General features: G+C 36.0%; 4 protein-coding genes and 1 non-coding gene across 5 annotated transcripts; 2 read left to right on the plus strand and 3 right to left on the minus strand.

Annotated features, from left to right (window-relative positions):
• LOC108831855 (small polypeptide DEVIL 6) lies at positions 1-494 on the plus strand. Its single transcript, XM_018605365.2, has one exon. The coding sequence runs from the start codon at positions 74-76 to the stop codon at positions 194-196; it is 123 nt and encodes a 40-aa protein (XP_018460867.1). The 5' UTR covers positions 1-73; the 3' UTR covers positions 197-494.
• A 3,189-nt stretch (positions 495-3,683) lies between these two features.
• On the plus strand, positions 3,684-3,757 carry TRNAI-AAU (transfer RNA isoleucine (anticodon AAU)). The gene has a single exon. It is a non-coding gene; the product is annotated as a tRNA-Ile (tRNA).
• A 1,199-nt stretch (positions 3,758-4,956) lies between these two features.
• On the minus strand, positions 4,957-14,539 carry LOC108831852 (uncharacterized). The gene is made up of 9 exons (XM_018605362.2): positions 14,244-14,539; positions 13,191-14,119; positions 12,581-13,105; positions 12,410-12,490; positions 12,209-12,316; positions 11,503-12,096; positions 11,220-11,416; positions 11,065-11,149; positions 4,957-10,982 (listed from the first exon to the last, which is right to left on the minus strand). Exons 1-9 carry the CDS (start codon positions 14,314-14,316, stop codon positions 10,335-10,337), a joined length of 3,240 nt encoding a protein of 1,079 aa, XP_018460864.2. The 5' UTR covers positions 14,317-14,539; the 3' UTR covers positions 4,957-10,334.
• On the minus strand, positions 9,258-9,826 carry LOC108831854 (uncharacterized protein At4g04775-like). Its single transcript, XM_018605364.1, has 2 exons — positions 9,671-9,826; positions 9,258-9,593 (listed from the first exon to the last, which is right to left on the minus strand). The coding sequence occupies exons 1-2, from the start codon at positions 9,824-9,826 to the stop codon at positions 9,258-9,260; spliced, it is 492 nt and encodes a 163-aa protein (XP_018460866.1).
• Positions 14,540-14,710: 171 nt separating the features above from the next.
• Positions 14,711-16,291, minus strand: LOC108831853 (transcription factor AIG1). Its single transcript, XM_018605363.2, has 2 exons — positions 15,726-16,291; positions 14,711-15,326 (listed from the first exon to the last, which is right to left on the minus strand). Exons 1-2 carry the CDS (start codon positions 16,209-16,211, stop codon positions 14,799-14,801), a joined length of 1,014 nt encoding a protein of 337 aa, XP_018460865.1. The 5' UTR covers positions 16,212-16,291; the 3' UTR covers positions 14,711-14,798.
• Between the last annotated feature and the right edge of the window lie 8,089 nt (positions 16,292-24,380).

Below are 24,380 nucleotides of genomic sequence, written 5' to 3' on the forward strand. Positions count from 1 at the left end.
TTCTATAAAAGAATGACCTTTCTTGGTTAATTTACTCTCTTATCTTCAGACTAAAATCTCTATAATATTAAAGATGGGAGTTTTAAAGAGAAAAGTTTCAAGTAATAGAGGACTTGGTGGTGTTCTCAGAGAGCAAAGAGCTAGGCTTTACATCATCAAACGATGTGTTGTGATGCTCTTATGTTGGCAAGATTGATCTTGGTTGATCCAAGTGGTGATACTTTGAAGCTGAAACGGAGCAAACCAATGATAGCAAGAAGATATGAAGGAGAAAGTGGTTTAGGTTTGCTTGCCAATCGTCGATTATGGGGGATGAAAGTTAAATTTTGATATGGGTATATATTTACAGTTGGTGGTTGTTAGTTTGTAAAAATGACGAATAAAACGTTGGGATAAATTTTGTAATGGCGTCTGCCTTAGTTCTGTAGCTCCTTGTATAAATTCAGTTATCTCACACATAAACTAACCAAGATGTGTTCTTGTTTTGTTTTTAATTTCTTGCTTCCGTAGTTTTATGAGCTTGTGATTAGTGTATCTGGTTTATTTAAAATCATGTTTTCTAATATTTGAGTTCGCATTAATCTAAAGAAAAGCTAACCGCCGAGGTTCACTAAACAATTTCAAATGTTTAAATTTTAAGAAGTGATTTAGCTACACGATAACTAGTCCAACATATAGAGCATGATTTAGAAATTGTAACCAGCTAAAAAGCTATTTAACCAAATTAAACCAAAGATAATCACTTCTTCGTGTGCAGAGCCTGCCTGTCCAGTGGGGAGGCTCACAGACATTTTCGCGGGGCTCTCGTTTTTTTTCTTTTTTTCTTATAATATGTATAATAATATATAGTATAGTTATATTTAAAAGATAAACAAAATTAATTATAGAAATGCTAATAAATTATTAAATTAGTTTTATAATATTATTATTAAAATAGTATACTATTTTCTTAGTGTTGATTAAATTTATAATGTAAATTTTCTTTTAATATTTTATTTTCTGATTATTAATGCTAAAACTATACTACTTTGAAATAGTCATGGATCTGGAAGTCCAAATAAGCAATGTGTAATCAACATAGTATAGAGTAGAATTTTTTAATCTAACAGATTATTTAGATTATTTATTTAAAAATATTAGTATAGTAATAATCAGTTTATATAACCCAATGATTAAACTTATAAGTTATTATGTGAGAGGGAGTACAAGTTTGCATAAACATGCTTGCATGTTTCGATTCTACTAATTTCAGTCAAACCAACAACCTCTTCCTAGTTCCAATGATTAGCCAGTTCATTTGTAGATAAATAAAATTATAGATCAAATAAATACCCTTTTGTTACTTGTCTAATCATATGTAGCGTTAGTGCTCCACATAGAGGTTGTCAAAATATCTGTAATGGTCGATCCGTTATTCGTTTCGATTCGATCCGAAAAATCTAGATATACGTAATTCTACGAATCGAAATAAATACTAAAATTCAATATCCGTCAAATAAGAAGTAAATCGCAAATACTCATTTTAAAAAAAAACGAATATCTGATCCGATCCGTAATATACATATACATATATATGTATATATAAAAGGATATATAATATAAATTTCAATATATATATATATTAATTATTTTATCCACTATATTAATTACTTGATCATTAAATTATTAAAAGTGCCTAGTTTTTAAATAATTTGTAATGAAATATTATTATTTTATATTAAAAATTTTAGTTTTCTTTTAATTTATTTTTAAAATGATTTTTATTATTTTGTACCGGATCGACGGATCAAATCGGATATCCGGTAAAATATACTGACTTTTCTGGATATCCGTAAAAACGAATATCCGAAAAATCACGGATCGAATCAGATCAGAAAAACAATTATTCATACATGGCGGATCGGATCATCGATATCCTCAAAATTCTGGATATCCGCTCCGTTTGCACCCCTAGCTCCAAATATGAGACGGCTATTCTTTGTACTTTTATGACTTGACTTAACTTTAATTCATGATGGGTGTTTGTTTAGTTTCTGTTAAGTAATAAAGTTTTAATGACTAGATATAGATCAAGGGACAACACAAGTCATATACACCACTTAAAATATAGTTGGGGACCCTCTTATTTAATCTGACGTGACCACTAGGTGCCAAATTTATGATGGAAGACATGTATGAAGTACGTCGAATTTAGTCTATTAAAATATAAAGTGAAGTTCCTTTTTATTAATCGCGTCAAGAACATCTGAAGACTAAAACAGATTATACAACCAACCAATCACGCATATTAAAAGGCACATCAATGTTCAAATAACTTCGTAGTTATTTGAATCGAAATAGTAATAATATGTATTAATTGATGTAAAGGGTTTTGACCGAGAGAGTTTCAATTCGATGGTGAAACAAAATTTTAATTCAAGAACGTGAAACGGGAGAGTATCAAGCAACCAGTCCAACCACAAATATATTATCATTAGTTCATTACAACACTTGTTATTTTTATTTGTTTTCACACAATATTATTGTTGATGACAAGAGAAAGCATGAAAATGGGGTCAAAGTGTCAGGTTGGAAGAAACTGAATCTGCATCATTGTCTCATTGATATTCTGTTGTCGGCCAACTTAACTATGCAGCCAATATGTTTATGTACTCATATACACCTTATGTATTCTTTTTTTCTGTCACGTTCTTTATACATATCTTTTGATGAATTGAAGAGTTTCGTAATCAGCAAATTGAGTTCAGTGAATCCTGTGTTTCTTCCTACTGATGTATGTTAATGCAGTGATCACTAGATTTTTTTTTCTTTCAGCAGTCACTAGAATTTGAATCGTTACTTTAGATGATTTTATAAAATCTGTTGAGCAGTAGAAAATCTTTTGATACATAAAGCTACTGAGGAAGAGACAAAATAAGTTGAACTGTCAAAAAGACAAGAGGATAAGGTCGACCACGTGCGGCGGCCCTACACGACTGACCTACCACCGTCGCCGTCGTGGCCAGAACCATCGACCTCTTCTCTTGTCGCTTTCTCACATCCGGGTCCAACTCTATTTATTGATGTTCACACAAAGTTGTCTATATTGACACTAGCCAATTAAGCTAAACATTCTTACGTAAGTGTAAACCAATTCTTTTTTTCAATTTTAGATCTGTTTCTAGAATTCAATATCTTGTATATATTATCAGAACTGTACTACTTAAAGGCTTAAAAGGCTTATATGATATATCGTTTATGATGGTGAAAACAACAAGTGAAGTAGATATACCATCTCGTTAGGCTGGTATCATTGTGCCATTTCACAATATTGTCAATAGGAGGCGGAGCCTGTATATTAAACCATGAGTTCATTGTTCCGAATAGTGAACAAATAATTCCAATGGTATATCCAACTGTACGTAATATCACAAATTCAACTAGCTAAAGTATTTTTGGGTCTGTATGTAAATGCTTTTCTATTTAACATTATTGGTCCATAATATTGTACGTACGTACTTCAACACTTGTGGACTTATCTCCAGGTGTGTTCATATTTGTGTTCTTTCAAAACTGTGCATTGCGCATGATTCCCATATGGCTTTTTTCTTGAAAAGGCTCATAATTGTCCATGGCTCATGCTAAGGTCACATTGTTACTCTTTATAATAGATTAATTAGTGATTCTTAACAATTTGTTAAGACGGCCTATTAGCTCAGTTGGTTAGAGCGTCGTGCTAATAACGCGAAGGTCGCAGGTTCGGAACCTGCATAGGCCAATTGTTTTAGTTTTATATTTGGGCCTAAATATATCAACTACCCCATGTGCTAAAAACGATAATCATGCCCCGCCGTTTTTTCTTTCAAGGAAAACACATACTAAACATTTAGTATACATGTTTGTTCATTCAGGCCCATAAAACTCCGTACCATTGGGCCACTCTTTAACTTGTAATTCATATAGATATCATCATTTGGTATGAATAAGATTTAGTTGAGATAGGGAAATCGCAATTACGGAACCATATTTGTTATCATAAACAGAACTAAAATCTGAAAAGGAAAAGGGAAGTCGCAGTTACGAAAACCATAATGTGATTATAACAGGACTAAAATCTGAAAAGGAAAATAAAACCATAGTATAATCAAAGTAATGTGTAATTATTTTATTCATGTAAAGAAACCTTTGATTTTGTTATATGCTGGGAGTTAGGACTGAGCGAAAACAGAATCTAAACAAAAGAAACCTATAGATGATTCTTTTATTAAAAAAAAAAAGAAACCTATGGATGCACAAGTGACGAGATCATGACGTGATGTGTTTGTGGTATCAACTGTATTTATTATTTTTTTAGTTTTTGAACACTGTGGTATCAACTGATCTGTAGTAATAATAAATAACGTAAGAAGAAGAGAGGATCTGTAACGGTGAAAGGGACAACATTGCAAAGATCCCGAAACTAAAGCTCACAAGAGTTTCCATAAATAGAACAAAGATCTGAGTCTTCACTTCCCACGAAAAAGATTCTATTTACTCCTCTCCATATCACTTGTTATACTAGGTACTCTCTACCTCAATCTGATTTAGGAAATGTAACATTTACTACATATATATGAAGTCAAAGCTGTGTATTAGTCGGTGTTAGCAAATTGCAGATAAATATTAGTGTAGAGACGATTTTTTTCCCATGCAGATTTAAATTTTGATTACGACATTATTTTTATGGTCATCAGAAATTTAGCAACGGATATGCAAAGAGAATTTTCTGTCATTACAGATTATAGAAAATTCATATATAAATGAGTCATCTTATATTAGCAATAATAGAAAGCAATTGACAATTAGAAAACGATAATGTTAAGTTGCATACTGTATTAGTCAAAAATAGTTGCATATAGTATTAGTCAAAAATAATTTTTTTTTTTTTTTTTTGCTAAACTAGTCAAAAATAGTTGCATATAGTACACATCAAGATCATAATGAAATAAAATCTTCTTGATTCCACTCTACTGATACAAACCCAAACTCTTTACATAACCTATATCATTAATCAAGACCAGAAAATGTCTTAATTATAGTACAATATATAAACCAAACCCTAAATAAAGGGTCCATAAATTTAAAAACATAGAAGAAGAAACCCAAACCACATTTAAAATATTTAAAATCCCCCAAAAACATACTAATATTAGAGTTGTTAACTCTTTAAGACACTTTCGCCAGTTTTTTAACAACTTAAGACACAATGTGCTTCACACACACTTTCACGTTTCCCAACCGGTTTTTTTGACCAAAATGTCCCTGGTTTGCGGATGGGAGACAACAACCGAGTTTGCGTTTTTTATTATTTAGTTAGGCATGTGTAATGGAATTTGCAATTTAGTTAAGAGTTGTAACTTGCTGAAGTTATTAAGGTAGGTGTATGGGACAGTGTGTCAATAAGAAGCCGTTAGATTTAACAAGTTTAAAATAAACGAACGGTGGATATAGCTCCTAGGTTTTCAGACGTGGGTTTGCAAGGTTTTGTGGAGATGGTATGGACTTTTCTTTAATTTTTTTTTAGGTCAGCAAGGAATCAGTGTGGTAGGGTTTGTGGAGGTGATAAACTTTTTTTGTTTTTAATCAGATTCTTAACTTGAATTTCACATGAATTATGTTTCTTAGCTTCTTTTGTTTGTACTCTGTTTTGTTTTCTATAATTTTAGATGGAAGACCAATGTATGGTGATAAGTGGTGAGTGGGTTTGTGGCGACTCTGGGAGGTGGGATTTCGTCATTGAGAAGAATCAGATGGCAAGAATGGTATCCGTTTACGACGGTATTGGTTACAAAGAGCTTGAGACTAACGTTCTGAGTGAGTTCAAGGTAGATGACAGATGCTTCCGTGTCTCTCTGAGCTACTGGCCTCCAACGACTATTGAGCTAGCAACTGGAATAAGGACGCCCCCTGTTCTCTTAACCAGTGATGGGTCAGTTGGTTATTTCTGCAAACACCTGAGAGTGAACGGCGGCATGAATTTGTTTGCTCGTTTTGAAGCAGTGACGGTAGAGTCGGCAGTTGAGTTTGTGGATGATACCGGAATGGGTTTTGTTACTCCCGGAGTTAACAAGAATCGCTCTGCTTCGGGTGTACGAAAGAGACCGTCTGTTTCCTCAGCTGCTTCGAAGACAAAAATAATCAATTTGGAAGAAGAAGAATTTATCCGTGAGTTTGTAGCAGCAGAAGAAAAACTTAAGAGTGACAGCGTGAGAGGTGGCAGTAGGTATGACGAGGATAGCGGTGTGAGCTTCAATGAAGGTGGAAGTGAGCCTCACCAGGTTTTCGAAGAGCTTGATGTTAGGCCACGTGGTTACGACCAGGACTTCTGGAGTCCCTTGCTTGCTGGTGATTATGGCGGTTCAGGTGCTGTGAATGCCGTATTCAACGAGGATGAAATTGTGGACGGTTTGCGGAAGAAAAAAGGTCCACGTACATTTGAAGGTATCCCTAAGCCTGTTAGGGAGGTTGGTGAGGGAAGTGGCGGGCCTACGCCTAGAAAGGAGCCGACTTTAGAGGATTGCAATCCGTGGGCAGGTGGGAGGAGACCAGAGAGGGAAGGTGTCAGTGGACCAAAACCGTGCTCACGTAAACTTGAAGATATCGATGATGAAGAATTTGATATTGCACCAATGTTTGATGATACTGAGTATGAGGCTGCAGAAATCCCTGATATGGATGTTCATGAGTCGGATGGGAAGATAGAGGTTGGAAAGGTTTTTGGGTGTAAAGACGATTGTCAAATTGCGTTGGCTATATATGCTATCAAAAACCAATTCAAGTTCACCCAAACTAGGACAAAGGTTGATTCCTTTGTTGTTGATTGCCCAGACGAGAGGTGTGATTGGAGGGTAACAGCCCATGAGATTAAGGGATGTGGATACTATGAAATCAGGAAGGCTCAGCTTGAACATATCTGCCCTATTGAATCAAGGATGGGATACAAGAACAAAGCCACATCACGTGTGATAGCTGCCGTTTACAAAGCCAAATTTGGAGACCCTGCCCGTGCTCCAATACCTAGAGATTTACAGAGGCTTGTTCTTGAGGAGTTGCGTGTGGACGCATCATACATGAAGTGCTACCGAGCTAAAGAGAAGGCTGTATTTGACATCCATGGGACTGATGAGCAATCCTTCCTGAAACTCCCTGAGTATTTGTATATGTTGAAGCTAGCGAACCCCGGGACAATTGCTGACTTGGAGACTGATCTTGACGAAGACGGTGATGAGAGGTTTCTCTATTTGTTCCTTGCTTTTGGGGCCTCGTTGAGTGGTTTCACTAAACTGCGTCATGTGCTGGTGATTGATGGTACACACCTTAGTGGGAAGTACAAGGGTGTGCTTCTAACCGCAAGTGGTCAAGACGGAAACTTTCAGATTTTCCCACTTGCATTTGCTGTCGTAGACTGTGAGAATGAGGATGCATGGACATGGTTCTTGCAGAAGGTGGAAAGGATTTTAAGTGACTCGCCAAGTCTCTCAATTATATCTGATAGGTCTGTTTCCATCGCAAATTCCGTCAAGAAAATCTACCCACAAGCTAAACATGGAGCATGCATTGTGCATTTGGCTAGGAATGTGAACTCACGGTATTCCAGTAAGCATTTGGCCAAGTTGGTGACGTCTGCAGCAATGGCGCATAGGCCACGTGAGTACAAAGATCTGTATGCCAAGATTCGGGCAACTAACAGTGCATGTGGGAGCTATTTGGGGAAGATTGGAACAGCTCATTGGTCAAGGGTTAACTTCCCGGGTGATAGATATAATATCATGACCAGCAACATAGCGGAACAACTTAATAATGCATTGGTGGAAGGTAGGAGTGCCCCAATCACAGACTTGATCAGGTTCATTCAGAGAATGATGACTAGATGGTTCAGTGCTCGGAGGAAGAAGGCTGAGAAGCATAGAGGATTGGTAACTGTGGAGGTGGACAAGCAGATGACGATTAACATGGCTACTGTGCGGGGCAGTAAGATTAACAACGTTAACACCTGGAGCTGTTCAATTGATGGAAAGTTTAGTGGAACAGACACAGTGATGCTTTTGGAGAGGAAATGTACGTGCAAGTATTTTGATAATATCAAAATCCCTTGTGGGCATGCAATGCTTGCTGCTGACAGGCTCGGTGTATCCTATCCCACATTGTGTGGGCATTGGTACAAAACGAGCACATGGAGGAAGACGTATGCTGGGGTTATATACCCTGAGGGTGATCCGAGAGATGTAGACATTCCAGAGGAAGTAACAAGTATGGTTCTTTACCCTCCGAACACGAAGAGGCTTCCTGGGAGACGTCGCAAAGTCCGTATCCCATCCACGGGGGAGATGCCGGTTAGTTTTATTGAACTTTTAATGGGTAGATGTTTTGTGTGATTATAGATGCAAGATTCAATATTTGCTTTTGAAGTTCATTCATAATGTCGTAGTATGTTCTGCGTTTTGCATTAGTACTGATGATTGAAGTATGGTTTGAAGAGTTATTTATAAGTGCATTTTTATGGTGGGATGCAGGTCGTGAAGAAGGGAAAAGAAGGGGGAAACCAATGTGGAAGGTGCAGGGGCTATGGGCACAACCGCACTAGGTGCACCGCTCCTATATAGGACAGTATTTGGAGTACTGATTTTTTTTTGAAGCTATAGTGGAGCTTGAATTGGGATTTTTTGAAGCTAGAGTGTAGCTTTGAGGGGATTTATTTTAAAGAATGCTATTTTGTAGTACGAATTGAGTTTGATGTAATCGGGTGCTCCATTGTATTCTTGCATCCATTTATGGGTTCATATGATGCAATTGAACTCCCGATTAAACTCTAATCTATGAGGAACGTTTGGTAATGTTTATCATTTTGAGTATGTGAACACAGAACTCAGTACGGAATTGTGTTCGTGGATAACTTATTTTATGGATGATATTTGAAAGACTTTCTGTTAATCTTATTTGTGGCGTTTCTTGCTATTTTTATGGATGGACCTTGCTATTTTTTGATCTCAATCATGGACAACTTTGCTAGTTTGTTATATTGACTACGATAGAGAAGTGACTAATACAGAACACACAGAACAAAGCTAGTTCGTTAAAGCAAAATGTCAAACTGTTTTATCCTGATACGATCCTTCTCTTTAAACATTAAAACCAACATAAAGCATCATTAAAAGTGATTCAAAATACATAGCATAATCATCCTAGATTATAGGCGCAGTGGATGTTACAGTGGGAGCAAATGAGATATAATGTTAGTACTAGTTACTGAGTTTGGAGTAGACCCATGTCATGGTTAGTAAAGCGATTGCAGCACCAGCAATGTTGAGCAGAGCTGATTGAGTATTTGTAGGGCGGAGTTCGTCAGAGGCTTCCATCATGTCGTTGTTTGGATTTACTCCTGATGAAGTCCGGAAGTCGCTGAGAGTGGCAGTGAGGTCTTGAATGTATCTGTCCTGTAGATCGAGACGCTTGTCTATTGAACGCTTGACATCTTCGAGATCTGCATAAAGTCTGGTACATTTGCCGTCAACCTTGTCTATCTCGTCTATGATAGCTTCGTCGATCCATTTGAACAAGTGTTGTTCGTTTTTACGCTGTGAATGCAATTTTGTCTTTTACGCCGTTTAGTATTTGAGAATTGAAATGTTGTTACTGAATTAGAATTACATACCTGTAGAGCGACAACGCAACGGTAAAACCTACGGAATTTGTTCTCTTTTGTCTGGGCTCCGTAGGTGGTCAGATTTGCTCCACACCAGCAACGGGTTGGGATCCCAACTGTTCTTTGTGAGTTTGATTGACGATTGGAGGAACTGGAGGAGCTCATGTCTGCTGATGTTGCTTTGGAGACTGGACAGAGAGGTAAAATTGAAGAAGAACCCTAATTTTTACCGCTTTTGGGGTGAAAGGCGAGATGAAAGCATTGTAAGTAGAAGATAGTGAGTAAACCGAGATGTGGACCCGCAGGTTTGTTAAATTAAACCGAAATAGTTTGAATTGAATCATTTTTGGAAACTTTGGTTAGTTTTGGTTTTCTAAACTCTTAGCCCAGATTTGAAATTAGCGGACGTGGACTCTATAGCTGTGTTCGTACGAACATTTCAATGAAGGTGTTCGTGTACATGAATATTTGTTTGAACACGATTATGAAAACAAAGATTTTGGCACCGATACTTAGGTAGTAAATGAGTTTGAAAAAAAAACACCCAAGTGACAATGTTTGCACCTTGGTAGGTCAGGGCAGTCACCTACAAAAACTCTGACATTGTTTTCGTTCTAACACAACATGTTTTGAAAAAGAGCAACAAAAGATAGTTAGGCCAGAACGTTAGGGCCTAGATAATGGATGGGAAATTTGGAGCATGGTAGGAGGGGAGCACGATGGTCTTGTAGATGTCCATAGCGTATTGCTTCCTAATGTCGTCCACAGTTGCGTCGGTTATGCCAGACATGTGAGGTGCAGGGTCTCCATGAGCGTGCATTTCAAGGAACTTCATGCTTACTGGTCCGCAGTCTCCTGATCTTGTGTTGACGTATAGATCCGTAAGACGCTTCCATACAAAAGGCTTGAGACCCGAGAACTGTGTCTGCTCATACATTGCAACCTTCTTGACATTGTAAGGCAATGTCCCTAGAAGTGGCTCCAGAAATCTTGCCAGTCTACGATCAGAGTAGAGTGAAGGGAGGGGGTCCATGACTTCTACGTATCCCATGTCGAGGTTGATAGCAAGGGCAACCCAGTGGTTGTTGTTCAAGAGCATAGGGGTGTAGACAGTTTGTATGTCTTCCATCCATTTTTTTCCAGGAGAGAGGACGAGATCACAAAGTTTCTGTCCCCATTTGAACTTGCCCTTGTTACGTTTGAACTTCGGCCAGATTTCAGACAGGTAACTGGGAAGGTAGGGTGCGATCAAGGTGGCGTTTTCTCGTGCAAGTACTTCCCTGTGTCTCCCAGACAGCATGTACACTAGTATATCCATATGCTGATATAGACCAGTATAACCAATATCGGCAAGGATGTATAAGATTAATTTTTGGGAGAAACAAATATGAAGGAGCACTTACTAGTGTTGATATGTGGAGCTTTTGTTTGGCAAGGTCCAACATGAGTTTGTTTGAGAACTCAAAAGTGGATGGTGTTATGTGGTACCTGGATCAGAAATTATTAGGAGTTCGTTTTGTTGAAGAAGGAAGATTTTGAAATGGTCCAGTATGCTTACACGTTCATATGATTCGATAAAGTTCTGTTGAAAAGCTCCCATTCGATCTTGGGAAGAGGAGTGATGAGGGCAAGAGCAGGGATCAGTGGTGCTCTGAATAATGCATCTGCAAGGTGGCGTTCCTCTAAGGACGGAACATGCCTCCTGCATGGAGAAGATTGCCTAAGGTCCACAAAATCATCGTCACTTAGCTGTATCTGTGTAGGGAACTAGTATATTTAGAGTTCATATATTATTAACAGATAATTTGAAAAGCAAAAGGAATGGAGTAGTTAATGTATACCTCAGGATCAGGTGATTTAGACGCAGCTGTAGAAGCAAAAGCGTTAGGTGTTGATGCATGCACTGCGAACCCAGACAGATTCTCTGAACTCTTGCTTGGCGATGTGAGGGGTGTTGTAGGTTGAGGAGACGTGAGGAGGAACTGGCGTATTGGAGAAGGTGGAGGGGCTGAGGAGTCGAATATCGGCGGGAGAGTAGGGCTTATAAGTTGGCCAGAAGCTTGAGGTGCTGAGGAATCGTATATTGGTGGGAGAGTGGCTGGTGGATCTGGACTTAGGGGTTCGTAAATCCGAAGTCCCTGATAGAGGACATGATGGAAAGGTGGACTGTCTGGATGGTTTTTAGCGTCGTATACTTCGGAGGCTGTTTGGAACATGGGCAACCGCATGACTTTATCGAGCATGATCTTCTCGGGGTTGGTGAGAATCTCCTGAGTACCTCCGTGGACATGGACATTTTCAGACTGTTGGGTTGTTTGTTCGTGGACAGAAGGCGGGTGGGTGGAGGAGGAGATAACGTGAAGGTGAGCTGCATACTGGCTAATTATTGGGGACAGAGGTTCAGGATGATCGTCGGTATCCATTGGTACAGAGGTCTGCATTAAAAATTTACGGTTATCGTTTAAAATGAGTATGGAACTGAGGCGCCAATTTGAAAATGATGCACAGATGTGTGAGATGTAGGATCATCAGTTGAGAAATTGAAACCTGCTGGAGAGGTTCGTCTACTGTAACGAAGCGTTGAGGAGATGTAGGATGCATAAACGCCTTTGATGTGTGAGATGTAGGATCCTCAGTTCCCCTTTGTCCAAGTGTCTGTTAAAAACAAATCGTATATAAGCAAAGTTTGAAAGTGAAATAACTGAAAAGGTAAATTTTAGAAAATGTCAAATAAGCATGATGGCTGACTTCTGTGAAGAAGGGATCAGCTGGGGGATCGTCCTTTGATGTATGGGAGAGCGGATCATCAGTTTTCACTGCTGGAGGATCCTGTTAAGATGGAAATCGTATCCCCAAGTTCGAAATCAGATATAACATATAGTGGGGGGACATGTGTGGTAAAAAAGAAGGGGGACTGACCTGGAGAGGAACATCTGCTGTAGCTAGGGGATCATCGTGAGAGGAGACTTTGAGTCCCTTGGCTGAGTTCTTTTTCTTGCGCCTAGCAAGCAAAACGTTGAAAGCTGACTGCCTATGTTGAGTGAAGTTTTTTTCCCCGGGCAACAACTTCAGCAAACGTTTCATCTGAGATCTCAGTGTAGTAACATGGGCAGATAATTCAAGCACGATGTCTGCAAGCTGTTGGTTTGTGAATGAATTGGCGGTGGATCGCGTAAAGTACGAACTAATGCGCCTTTGTTTCTTGGCTGACGGCTTTGGTTTGAGTGAAGACTTCAAGCGACGAGATTTCTTCTTGATATCTGTTGGCTTTTGAGCGACTGTCTGTGAAGTGTCACCGCCTGGCCACATCGCCTTGTTGAAGGGTTGACTATCTTGAATAAGCTGTTCCATGTATGCGATACGTTCATCACTTGGATCGTTTGGCCAGACACCCCATCCATCTTCAGATTGTCTCTCAATTTCTATAATTGGAGTGACAGAAAGCTGAACCAGAAAATAGTTCTATTTAGCAAATAGAAAGTGAAGCAACACGGTTCGATAAATTTTAAAAATAAGAGATGAGACATACATTAGGGTCAAATTCAGCACAGAGAATGTCTCGCTTGTTGATGGAGGGGTGCTGGGGCAGATGTCCTTCTTGGAGATCCATGATGGTGAGCTGGTCGTCCTCAGCATGTATGTAAGACAAAAGCTGAGGAATAGCGCGGAAGGCAACCAACTGAAGTGAGAGGGGGAAACCCTGAAGCCTAAAGGTTCGCTGCTTGAGCTTACGCACAAGTTTCTTTACAGGATCAGGACATTTTATGGGGTCAAACTTTGGTGGTTTCATGCATAAGATTGTCTTGAGGAAGGACTCTCTGCCCCAAGGAAACTGGAAGAAGGATGGGAGGTGTTCAAGCATGCGGACGTACCGAGGAGTTGGTTGCGGAACTTGTTTGTGCGCAATCAGGACACCGTCCACAATGATGATCAACGCGAGGCGTAACTTCTTCCATCCCGACATTTTCGGTATCCCAACACTTCTTCCATCCCTTTCAAGCTGTCTGCAGAGGGAAGCGATGGTTACATTCTTCTTGTTCCCGAAGAGTTTCTTCCAAGTTTTGCCTTTCGCATCTTCCTTCTTTTGGACAGTAGATAGGTGATAGCCAACAGGGAAAGGCCCACAGCGGAGGCCAGTGACTGTACCAAATTCTTCAAGCCCAAATCTTGTGGGATGACCACCGAAAGCGGACCAAAGAGTAAGATCAGGTTGTCCTAACAACTGTCGAGAGAGATAACCATGGATAAGCTTACAAGACACAGGGCATTGGCGGGCAGGAAGGTCAAAAAGCTTTCCAAAAGGGGACTTCCTGATCGTATCAAACTCAGGCGAGTCTCGGAGCTGATGTCGAATGAAAGCAAGAATGTCTGGGGAGGAGTAGATGTTAAGACGCTTGCTAGGGAACCGGTCAGTAGCGAACAGTCTCTCTGGAAGTCGGACATCAACCTCGTTGGAACCTGTTTTACAAAAAAAAAGAAAAAATTAGATCTGCATGTAAACAACAATTTCAGAAACTAAGATTAGATCCGTGACAATATAACTCTGAAACTGAGAAAAGGTTACAGGAAACGGAAGCAATACCTCCGATTTCGTTCTGCGGTGGAGACGATTGACTTTTGAGCTTCCCTTTTCTTTTCGACTTCGATTTCACCATGGCCAGAGGATGGAGAAACAAAGTGAGTCTGGTTTGGTAACGAAATAGAAAGCTGTGAGAGATAGAGAGATAAGATCGAATATGGTGTCGTCGCTTTTAGGGTTCGTCGGTCTTAGAAAAACGAAGTGAAACAAGGATTTTGAAAGGAAGAGAGAGAGAACGAAGAAGACGAGATTACTTTTTCTTTTTTAAATGATAAATGTTGACGAGAAGAGTCTGGTTTAGTTAGGAGTTAGACTAGTTGGAAACTGTAAAGGATAGTGGGTTTAGGGATATAGTAGACAATTCGCACACCAAAAGTGTCTCTCAAGCGCTGAGTGATTGAGAGCGTAAAAAAGAAGTGAGAAAGTGTCCTGACATGTAAAAAATTCCTAATATTAAGACCACCAACCCGTAAACCCATTTTGCAAGTCCAATTAACTAACCCTAATTAGTTAATTAATGACTTAATGATATAAACAATCATTTTATGGAGTTATTAACTACTTGTAACATCGATTTGCCATCTTACTAGTCCTTTGCCTCTTTATACTCCCCGACGATGATTTCTCCAAGTTATTGTTATCATTATTTTCATCATTATTATTGACACACTTCTCTATAACCGCCTTTAACGCTTCTTCTATCGAACTCACACGATTATATCTCTTCTCTTCATCATCATGCTCCACGGCATCGTTACGATATTCAAAACCATCATCTTCATGGTCATCTCGGCTCAAGAAAAGGACGTTCTTGACTCGACCACCTACGGTCGCGATCTCGGCTTTGAGAGTTCGAAGATGAAGAGACTTTAAGGCATTTATGACGTCATGAATGAGGTCAGTCCTGTCTCCGCAGCAAAAGGAAGCTCTTATCACCAAGTTTCCTTCTTCATCGTTGTAAGTCGAATCTACGGTCAGATCATCGGACTCTGTTGGGACTTGACACGTCTCGGTGATCAGTGATGTCTGTCGTTTTAACTCCTTCATGTGTTGGATCACTTCCGCTAGCAACGAAGCTTTGTCGGTCTAAAGAAAATAATAATAATAACGATTATAATTACAAAAACATCACATGTATGAAGTATAGTTACATACAGAAAATATTGTTATGATGTAGTTATTGCATTTTAAAAATGAGAAGTACAACTACTTACTTGAATAAATGTAACATTTGAAGTAGATCATTGATTAGTTTCAAAAAATTCGTTACTTTAAGTTAATTCTCCTTCCATTTTCCAAATCGTTGTTAAATTTCAAAACATCAACTACTTGAATAAATTAATGGAACATTTGAAGTAGATCATTGATTAATTTTTAAAAATTCGTTACTCTAAGTTAATTCTCCTTCCATTTTCCAAAACGTGATTAAACTTCAAAACATCAAAGCCATAATGAAAGGGAAGTGAATAAATTATTACAACTTACTTTTGTTGTGTTTGGTAAAATGCTACGCAACTTAGCAAGATGAGTGTTGATTCTCTCTCGCCTTCTTCTCTCGGCTTCACTATGACTCTTTGAAGCAGCCAAAGCCTTAGCATCCATGACTTCTTGTGCACTCATTTTCCCCATAATCTCACCATCAAAGCCGAAGGACGGGCCACGACGCATGATGGGTCCAAGAGCTTCGGACAAGATCCTTAGATGGTTCTGATGATGATAATGATTATCCAGGGGAGGAGAAACAAAACCATCAGTATTGTCAAAAGAAGAAGAGGAAGAAGAAGCTCTCTTGTTGAAGTAGTGGACCGGGTCAGAATAACGGGTCGGGTTGGATGGGAAATGGGTCGGGTCAATAGAAGGTAAAGATGACCAGGGGAGGTTTTGTGGATGGAGATGAAGAAGAAACTGGTCTTGATAGTCTTGTAAGTTGTGAAACGTTTGAAGACAGTCTTCTTCTTTCATTGCATACATTTTTTGGTTTTTTGTTTTTGGAAGCAGAAAGAAAGCAAGAAAGGAGAAAGACAATTATAGAAGAAGAGACAAAAGGTCACAAACATCCCATTTGATAATGCATACGCATATATATAGTGCTATATTATGTGTCATTTGATATTTTACTAGTACTATTTTTTAATGGAAGGTATTTAATATTTTAATATCAAATATTTCTTTTCAAATGAATGAATAACTCATACATTGAAACATCTTCACCGGTTTGTACAATCAGATCGCCATTATCTTTGATAAATACACATTTGGAGCATATAATTTTTTCGTCATAAATATTGTTGATATTTTATGATTTCTTTTACTCCAGTTCCGTAGAATGGCAGTACATGGATTTGTGATTCTAAATTCTTTTTTCTAAAATTATTTGTCATAGGAAAGCGAATATTAGTTAAACAATTTTAACAATGTACCTCAATTCTTAAATTTTGTATCCACACAAATTTGTTCTGTCTAAAACAGTTTTGGTGACTTTTTATATATCAATATTTCATTATTATTCAATGTTATCCATCATAGTTCATATTATTTGATAATTTTCAATTTGGGACCACGATTTTCTAGTATACTTTTTATTATGAATATATATCAAATCTGCAAGTGCTGCACATCTTCTTTACTTTTCTTCTACGACTTCTAAATGGGAGCTGTCATTATCATGTGGATTTCTCTGATGGATTTTGCTTGCTATGAAGTATGAACAATAGCTAGTTATTTTTTTTTCTAAAAACAGAAGTTCATTATTTAATTTTAAGATATTGTTTTGATGTTAGTAAATCTGTCTACTTTTCTACCTTGTAATAGAAGCATTGTAGCTCATTTTTCACCTATATATAAAAGGACTCCCTGTAATAGAAGCATTGTAGCTCATTGTACCACGCCATGACCCTTAATTCTACAAACTATATCAAATTATGTATAACAGAATTTATATAACTTTATAGTCTTATAGAAGTTAAATTTTGTGATCAACTAAACGCAACTGATATCAAAATAAAATTAAAAAATCAACTAGATGCAACTTATATGATATTTTGCAATCTGCAGCATGTATCAGGACGAGGGAAAAAAATAAAATTTACGGAAAATAGTCTCAGATGCTCGTGAAAACTCAAGTTGCATCTAAAAAGATGAAAATAAAAATAACATGATAAAAATGTGAATATAAATGGAAAAGTTCATAAATTTGTAAAATGTTGTTTCAACTTTTTTTTAAAATCATCCTTTATTTCTTGCTTTTTTTTCTTTGTCCACCTCTCGGTACCACTATTTTTGAAAATATCAAGTTATGCGATGATATCGGAAAGAAGAGAAGATTAAAGTCGATATATAAATTAATGAATATACTTTGACATGCATTTAAAGGGGGGAGAAAGACGAAGAGGACATGATTATTGTTTTCAACAGGTTCTGAAACAACACGTTAAAAGAATTACATTTGGCTGCTTAATGTCTTGTTGTTTCAGTAGAAAACATATATAGAAACTCAAAAACTAAACTAAGAAATACAGTAAAAAAACAAACACTGACCACAGGACACACGGATTGTCGACCGACCAGAGACCAAAAAGAGTTTTACTTTTAATCATTAATAATCCCACACTCGTTTTCTTAGCCAAACCCACTTTCTTTTCCTTTTCTTCCTTCTTTAATCTTTTTCTGGGACAACATTCCTTCTTTAATCTAATCAAGCCAGATTTTCTAAGTTATAGATTTGTCTTAAATGCACCGGAGAGATCCTCGTTTTCTATTGAACAAAATACTTAGATTTACCTCCCGGTGAATCTTCAAATTCACCTCATCTATTATCAACAATTAAAATATCACATAAATTAATAAATAAATAAAGAACAAAACTTACCTTCACCCCCTAAGGTGAATCTCTACATTCACCCACCAATAGGAATTAGTTAATTGAGATTTGATATCTCTTAAAAAAGGAAACCAAATAATAAGAATTTAATGAAATAAAATTATGTTTTTAGATAAATAAAAAATAGTAGCAATTATAAAAATATTTTTTTTTAGTATTGATAAATCCGTCAAAAATACTAAACCCTAAACTCTAAATTCTAAATACTAAACCCTAAATTCTAAATACTAAACCCTAAATCCTTAGGGAAAGCCTGAACCCTTGGGCAAATCCTATACCCTAAATCGTTAATCTTAAACCCTAAACCCTTAATCATAAACCATAATATTAAATCCTAAATTATAAACACGAAACCCTAAACCCTAAACTCTTTGACAAATATTAAATCATATACTCTTAATCCTAAACCATAAACCATTTTGGAATTTAGGATTTAAGGTTTAGTATTAGAAGTTATGATTTAGGGTTTAGGGATTAAGATTTAGTTTATGATTTAAGGTTTGGTTTAAATTTAAGGGTTTAGGGTATAGGATTTGCCCAAGGGTTTAGGCTTTCCCTAAGGATTTAGGGTTTAGTATTTAGAACTTAGGGTTTAGGGTTTATAATTTAGGGTTTATGGTTTAGTATTTTCTGACGGATTTATCAATATTAAAAAGAATGTATTTTTTTGATGATTACTACTATTTTTTATTTATCTAAAAACATAATTTTATTTCATTAAATCATTATTACTTGGTTTCCTTTTTTAAGAGATATCAAATCTCAATTAACTAATTTCTATTGGTGGGTGAATGTAGAAGTTCACCTTAGGAGGTGAACCTAAGTTTTGTTCATAAATAAACTATTAACTTCTTTCATAAATATGAAATAACAGAGAAAAAAATATCGCCAACTTTAAACCGCTAGCCAAACTTAATCCAAATCTTAATCCATAAATCCAACTCTAAATCTTAAATGCTAATCCCTAAATTAAACCCAAAACCTAGATCCTAAATCATATCCAAGATCCTAAACCTAAACTCTAGAACCTAAATCTTAAATATATAAACTTTAATTCCTATTTTGTAAACATAAACATTAACATCTGTGTCAGTGTCAACATCGTTCCTTTAGAGTTCGGGTTTAAAGAATCAAATTTGTTTTAGGATATATAGTTTTGAGTTTGAAGTTTATAGTTAAAGTTTGAATTTAGAGTCTATGGTTGGGTTCATAGTTTACGGTTTAGGTTCTAGGATTTGGTTTAGAAGATATGATTTGAGTCTATAATTTTAGTTTAGATTTATTATTTATGGTTTAGAACTTAAGGTTTAAGGATTAGCTGGCGATATTAACGGCTTTAAATTTAGAGTCACTTTTCAACTATTTTGTATTATTTATTATTTTATTTATTTATTTATCTAAGTGATACTTTTTATTGATAAAATGTTAAATAAATTTGAAGGTTTACGATAAAGAATGAACCTAAAATTTTTATTTTCTATTTTATCTACTAGTATTTATCAACGAATATTGTATGTAGTGATTTACATATATCAAGATTGTAATATTATATTTATTTGATATATAAGTATTTTATATTTTTTAAATTAAGTGTCCTTTACAGACTTTTTAGTTTTACAAAAATATATTTACACTGAAATTTTTTTATAGAAAATTATTGTTTTACCGTTCATAGATTTTTTTTACATAAAGAAAATTGCAGAGCTTTCCTTGAAAATGATAAAATAGAGTTTATATATTTTCAATTATTTTCATATATTGTGTCAAAATAAACTTAATTAGAAGCTAGCAAAATCATTTTAGAATATATAGAACATGAAAATTATGTAGAACATGTAATAGCATAGTAAAATAACTAATCAATGGAGTATATAAAATTATATAGTATATTAAGTGACTGATCGTTTTATCACTCCAATTAAATTAGTTATCAGAATGTCTCTTTATGGGAAAAGACTAAACGAGTAAGTTCATATGATTCACAAACTATTTTATCAGTGTCAATAGATTGGAAAATTGGTGAAAGAATATATAATAGGATTAACAAAAATAGGACAAGTAATGAAGCTAGGGTTTTGGGGTGGTGGTGGTGGTGCAGAGTGAAGCCCACACGACGTTCAACATTCTGGGCTCTTTCTCCACGCTGTCTTCTTCTTTTGCCTTCTCCAAGAATTTCAAATCATTTTGTCTTTGAATTTACTCCTCTTCTTGTTTTTTTCCAATAATACTTCTATTTTATCAGTACTTGATTGATTTACATACATGATTCTTTTCTGTTTTTTCTTGTTGAAACTTGAAGCAAAACCTGGCTATTATTCTGTCTTCGGTAACTTTCTTACATAGTTCCCAGTGAAAAGATATCTAACTAATCTCAAATTTTCCTTTTTATTGCTAAAGTTCGTCTAACTAATTATTATTTCACATCAATCTTTTTAATAAATAAATAACATTTGTTGAGGATTTGCGAGTCTCAAATGTTTTAAGCATATTTCTTTGTTTATTTAACTGGAAGTTTTTTGTCTTTTTGTCTATAAACTTTTAACTGTCAACACATTTTGGAGTTTTTTTTATTAAAGGCTTTCAAATTTAATGAGTTTGTTTGGAAAGGAATTCGAGCAAGCATGGAGTCTGTTTTGCTGAATTTATTTTGCAGGAACGAATTGATCGTGATGAGGTTCCAGTACGAGTTAATTATAGTATACTGGTAATTAATATATTTGCACATAGTAATGACTTGAATGAGAACAAGGGCAGACAAAGTAAAGATAATCTTTTATACTCCCTCCGTTTCATAATACTTGATGTTTTACCATAGTGCACAAAGATTAAGAAAATTGTATTTTTAAATAAAAAATATTTTAAAGATATAAATTTAAAATCAATTAACCAATAATAAAAAAGACTGTGAAATCTAATTGGTTGAACAGTTTCCAATAAAGTTAAAGTAACCTTAAAATCTCAAAACTTCGTCTAATTTGAAATAAAATTATCTTTCTAAAACATCAAGTATTATGAAACGGAGGGAGTATTTCATTTCGTTCCCCACAGAATGTGCGGGGCTGAATGATTCCCGAGGCTCAACATCGGTCTTTAGTAGCTAAGCCATCTTGAAAAGCAAGCTAGGTAATGATGCCATTCATTTGAAGCTAGAGCTTCAGCTTCATAGTTCTCTGAGCTCGGGTCACGGAGTACTTGTTTTTTTTTGGGGTAAAATTCAAGTACTTTCTAATAAATGATGATTTTTTCAACTTCAGCGTCGAATAGATGATGACTTGTTTTTCATGGTTTATATATGTACACGACCTGGTTAATTTGATTCTTAAAATGACTATCTATTTCAAAATATAAGGCGGAATGCTCCATTTAAATACGCCAATTAATAAACATGTTGATCAGCCAAACTTTTTTTTTTTTTTTTTGAAAAAAGGGCATTCTTGATCAGCCAAACTTACCTAGGAGACTTACTTAAATTTTGAAGATACCAAAAGAGTAAACCTTGCATCATGATCCAGTATACGAAAGCAAAAGCCTTTTTACAAAAAAAAAAGGGTATACGAAATCAATATCATGAAGCCTATTTTTATACACTGAAAAAAGTAATAAAACATCATATTAAAAGTAGCAACAATAATACTAGTTCCTAATGACTATGGACAATTGGACATAACCTGATAATTTTCACGGTATCCAATACTAGATAACAAAAATAAATTTTATTTATAATATTTGTCCCCAGACCATGCCCTTCGCCGAGTATGTGCTTAAACTGTTGGTCCATAAAATGTTATATTTTTAGGGTGAAGAATTATTAGATAACAAACAATTGTTGGAAGAACACTGTAATCATTTCCTTTAAAATAAAGTCAGTTTTCATGTTCAAAAGGCCTTTCAAAAAGCTAAAATCATTTCCCTCCTTGACAAGTATGGCTCATTTGAAAACCATTCAGTTAGTTACTTTGTCTTTAATGAGTGTGCTAAAAACTGTACAATAAACAATAGTTAAGCGAGACTAATTAAATGAAACTCACATAGCAAAAATTTTGAAAATCAATTATAAATCTTCCAACTAGTTAATAAAACACCTAATCTTTTCTTAATTTGCAAACAACTCAACTCAAAAATCACTAATCTACAGTTTTTTTTCCAAGTAAACACTATAAGACCAGAATCAGAAATCCGCTACTTATCCTGTAATTCTATGAAAAATAATCAGCGAAACTTCCACAGTTAATTTTCTTAATTTTGAAAAGATACTTATTACTTTCAGTAGTTATTATCCGATGATTATCCCGGCCTTTGTCAAATAAAAACTACTATCTGGGTGTTATTTTGAATCTCGTATAATCAGCTGAATAATTTCCAAAGGTTACTGTTTAGAAATTAGAATTACTAAATTCGAGTAATGCCACAACAATACAAAGTGCAAGCTATTAAATATTTAAATTACAGATCTTATTAAACCGGTCGAGTTGACCAAAAAATGTTAAATGGGTCGAGTTACTATATGTACATATAATATCATGTGCACACAAAAAAAGAGTTGATATGTATGTATAGGGTTTTTTATCAACTATATGTATGTAAAACTTTTCTAAAAATCAGAAGCTGTCCTTTTACACGTGAAGTTGTGACTACACAACTCACGTATTTATGCAAAGGTCTTCTTCACCACCAAATCATTACATGTGTATGGGTTGCATATATATATGTAAGGGTCTTCAAGTGTGTCGTTAGACCAAAATGCATTACAAAAATGTTGTTTGATTTTTAAGTGTTTCATGTAGTATTTTGTGGTTGCATTTCCTCCACTTAACCCGTATTTGTATCCGATGATTGGAAATAATGTTGGACTCCTACCGCAGGTAGCCACAAGGGTAGGAGTAGTCTAAGTTATTTTTAGACAAGTTTTATGTAATTTAGGTATAAACAAATTGTCCACTAAACTTTTGTTATAATTTGTTAATGAAAAGGGCGTCAAGAGTTCAAACTTATTTTTCGGTCATACAACTTTAATGAGTTTTTGGATATTGTTTTTCGTGTCTCAGAATCTAATTTGTACAGTATAACCCTAAACTTGTTGGGTAATTAAGGATTTGAATTGTGAACGTATAACATGCCCCAACCCCACTACGCAAGGTGTTGAGACCAGGAGTCTGCAAACAAATGTGTTCAACGTTTTTTCATAGTTGCACAAGTCACAAGGTGTTATGACGTGATGTCATCTTATTGATTGAAAATATTAATTACGATTTGACAAGAAATAATGATTGAAGCTTAGAGATAATGATGAATCAGAAGATTTAGACTTATCAAGATTAAAACGAGATTGGTTTGAAAGGATAAAATGGATCAAACTTTGCAAGTTTGTTTTCTGTAGTTTTGGGAGTGCAGAGAGAAAACAGTGTTGTGTCGAAGTTGAACAAGGTTTTGGGTGTTGAACAAGTCGGGCGACTCGGCTGTTAGAGTAAGGTTTGGTAGATTAGAAATTGGTCAGTGTCGATTCACAGGTGTGAAGTCGAGTAAACCTGATTAAACAAAGAGTGTAATTTGTTTAAAAGATTTCTAATAAAAGATAACCTTATTTGGAGAATCTTGTTCATTGTTTCTGTGTTCCTAGTTCTTTCATTTGGTATCAGAGCGGGTTACCTACCTAGATCTAGATATCTATAACAGGTTGAGATCCTGCGAAGAACATGGAAACAACAGAATTTGTAGCGGCTCACAAATCACTCATGTTGGATGAAAACAACTTTGGACACTGGAAGGTGCGCATGAAATAACAACTCAAAGGGATTGAGGAAAATGTTTGGACTGCAGTTGAAACATGATGGACAGATCCAACGATCTGTACTGAAGATGATGAAGAGATAGCTAAACCCAAAAATAAGTAGACAAAAGCAGAAAAGACTGCATCGAGACTCAACGCAAAGACGCTATCAGAAATCTTCAATGCAATCAGTTTAAACTTGTGCAGGGATGTTATTCAGCCAAGGATGCATAGGACACGCTTGTGGAATACTATGAGGGAACGTCCACTGTTAAAAGAGCAAGACTAGACTATTTGACCTCTCAGTTTGAGAATTTAAGGATGGCGGATGAAGAATCTATCACGAGTTTTAGCTCAAAGATGAGTTCTATTTCAAACGAGGCAATTGTCCTTGGTAAGAACTTCAAGGATAAGAAGCTGGTCAAGAAGCTGATACGATGTCTTCCAGAGAAGTTTGCCTCCTATAAGGCATTATTCAAGGTTGGGATGAATA

The sequence above is a fragment of the Raphanus sativus genome, chromosome 4 (genome assembly GCF_000801105.2).
Source record: "Raphanus sativus cultivar WK10039 chromosome 4, ASM80110v3, whole genome shotgun sequence".
Classification (NCBI taxonomy): Eukaryota; Viridiplantae; Streptophyta; class Magnoliopsida; order Brassicales; family Brassicaceae; genus Raphanus; species Raphanus sativus.

Coding starts and splice junctions, on each gene's coding strand:
- LOC108831854 (XM_018605364.1), bottom strand. CDS start 9,826: ATGAGCTCCTCCAGTTCCTCCAATCGTCAATCAAACTCACAAAGAACA. Junction 9,594..9,670: donor GTTGCGTTGTCGCTCTACAG/GTATGTAATTCT, acceptor TTGCATTCACAG/CGTAAAAACGAACAACACTT.
- LOC108831852 (XM_018605362.2), bottom strand. CDS start 14,316: ATGGTGAAATCGAAGTCGAAAAGAAAAGGGAAGCTCAAAAGTCAATCG. Junction 12,317..12,409: donor CTGATCCCTTCTTCACAGAA/GTCAGCCATCAT, acceptor TGTTTTTAACAG/ACACTTGGACAAAGGGGAAC. Junction 12,097..12,208: donor TAGACGAACCTCTCCAGCAG/GTTTCAATTTCT, acceptor TTTTTAATGCAG/ACCTCTGTACCAATGGATAC.
- LOC108831855 (XM_018605365.2), top strand. CDS start 74: ATGGGAGTTTTAAAGAGAAAAGTTTCAAGTAATAGAGGACTTGGTGGT.
- LOC108831853 (XM_018605363.2), bottom strand. CDS start 16,211: ATGTATGCAATGAAAGAAGAAGACTGTCTTCAAACGTTTCACAACTTA. Junction 15,327..15,725: donor TTTTACCAAACACAACAAAA/GTAAGTTGTAAT, acceptor TATTTTCTTTAG/ACCGACAAAGCTTCGTTGCT.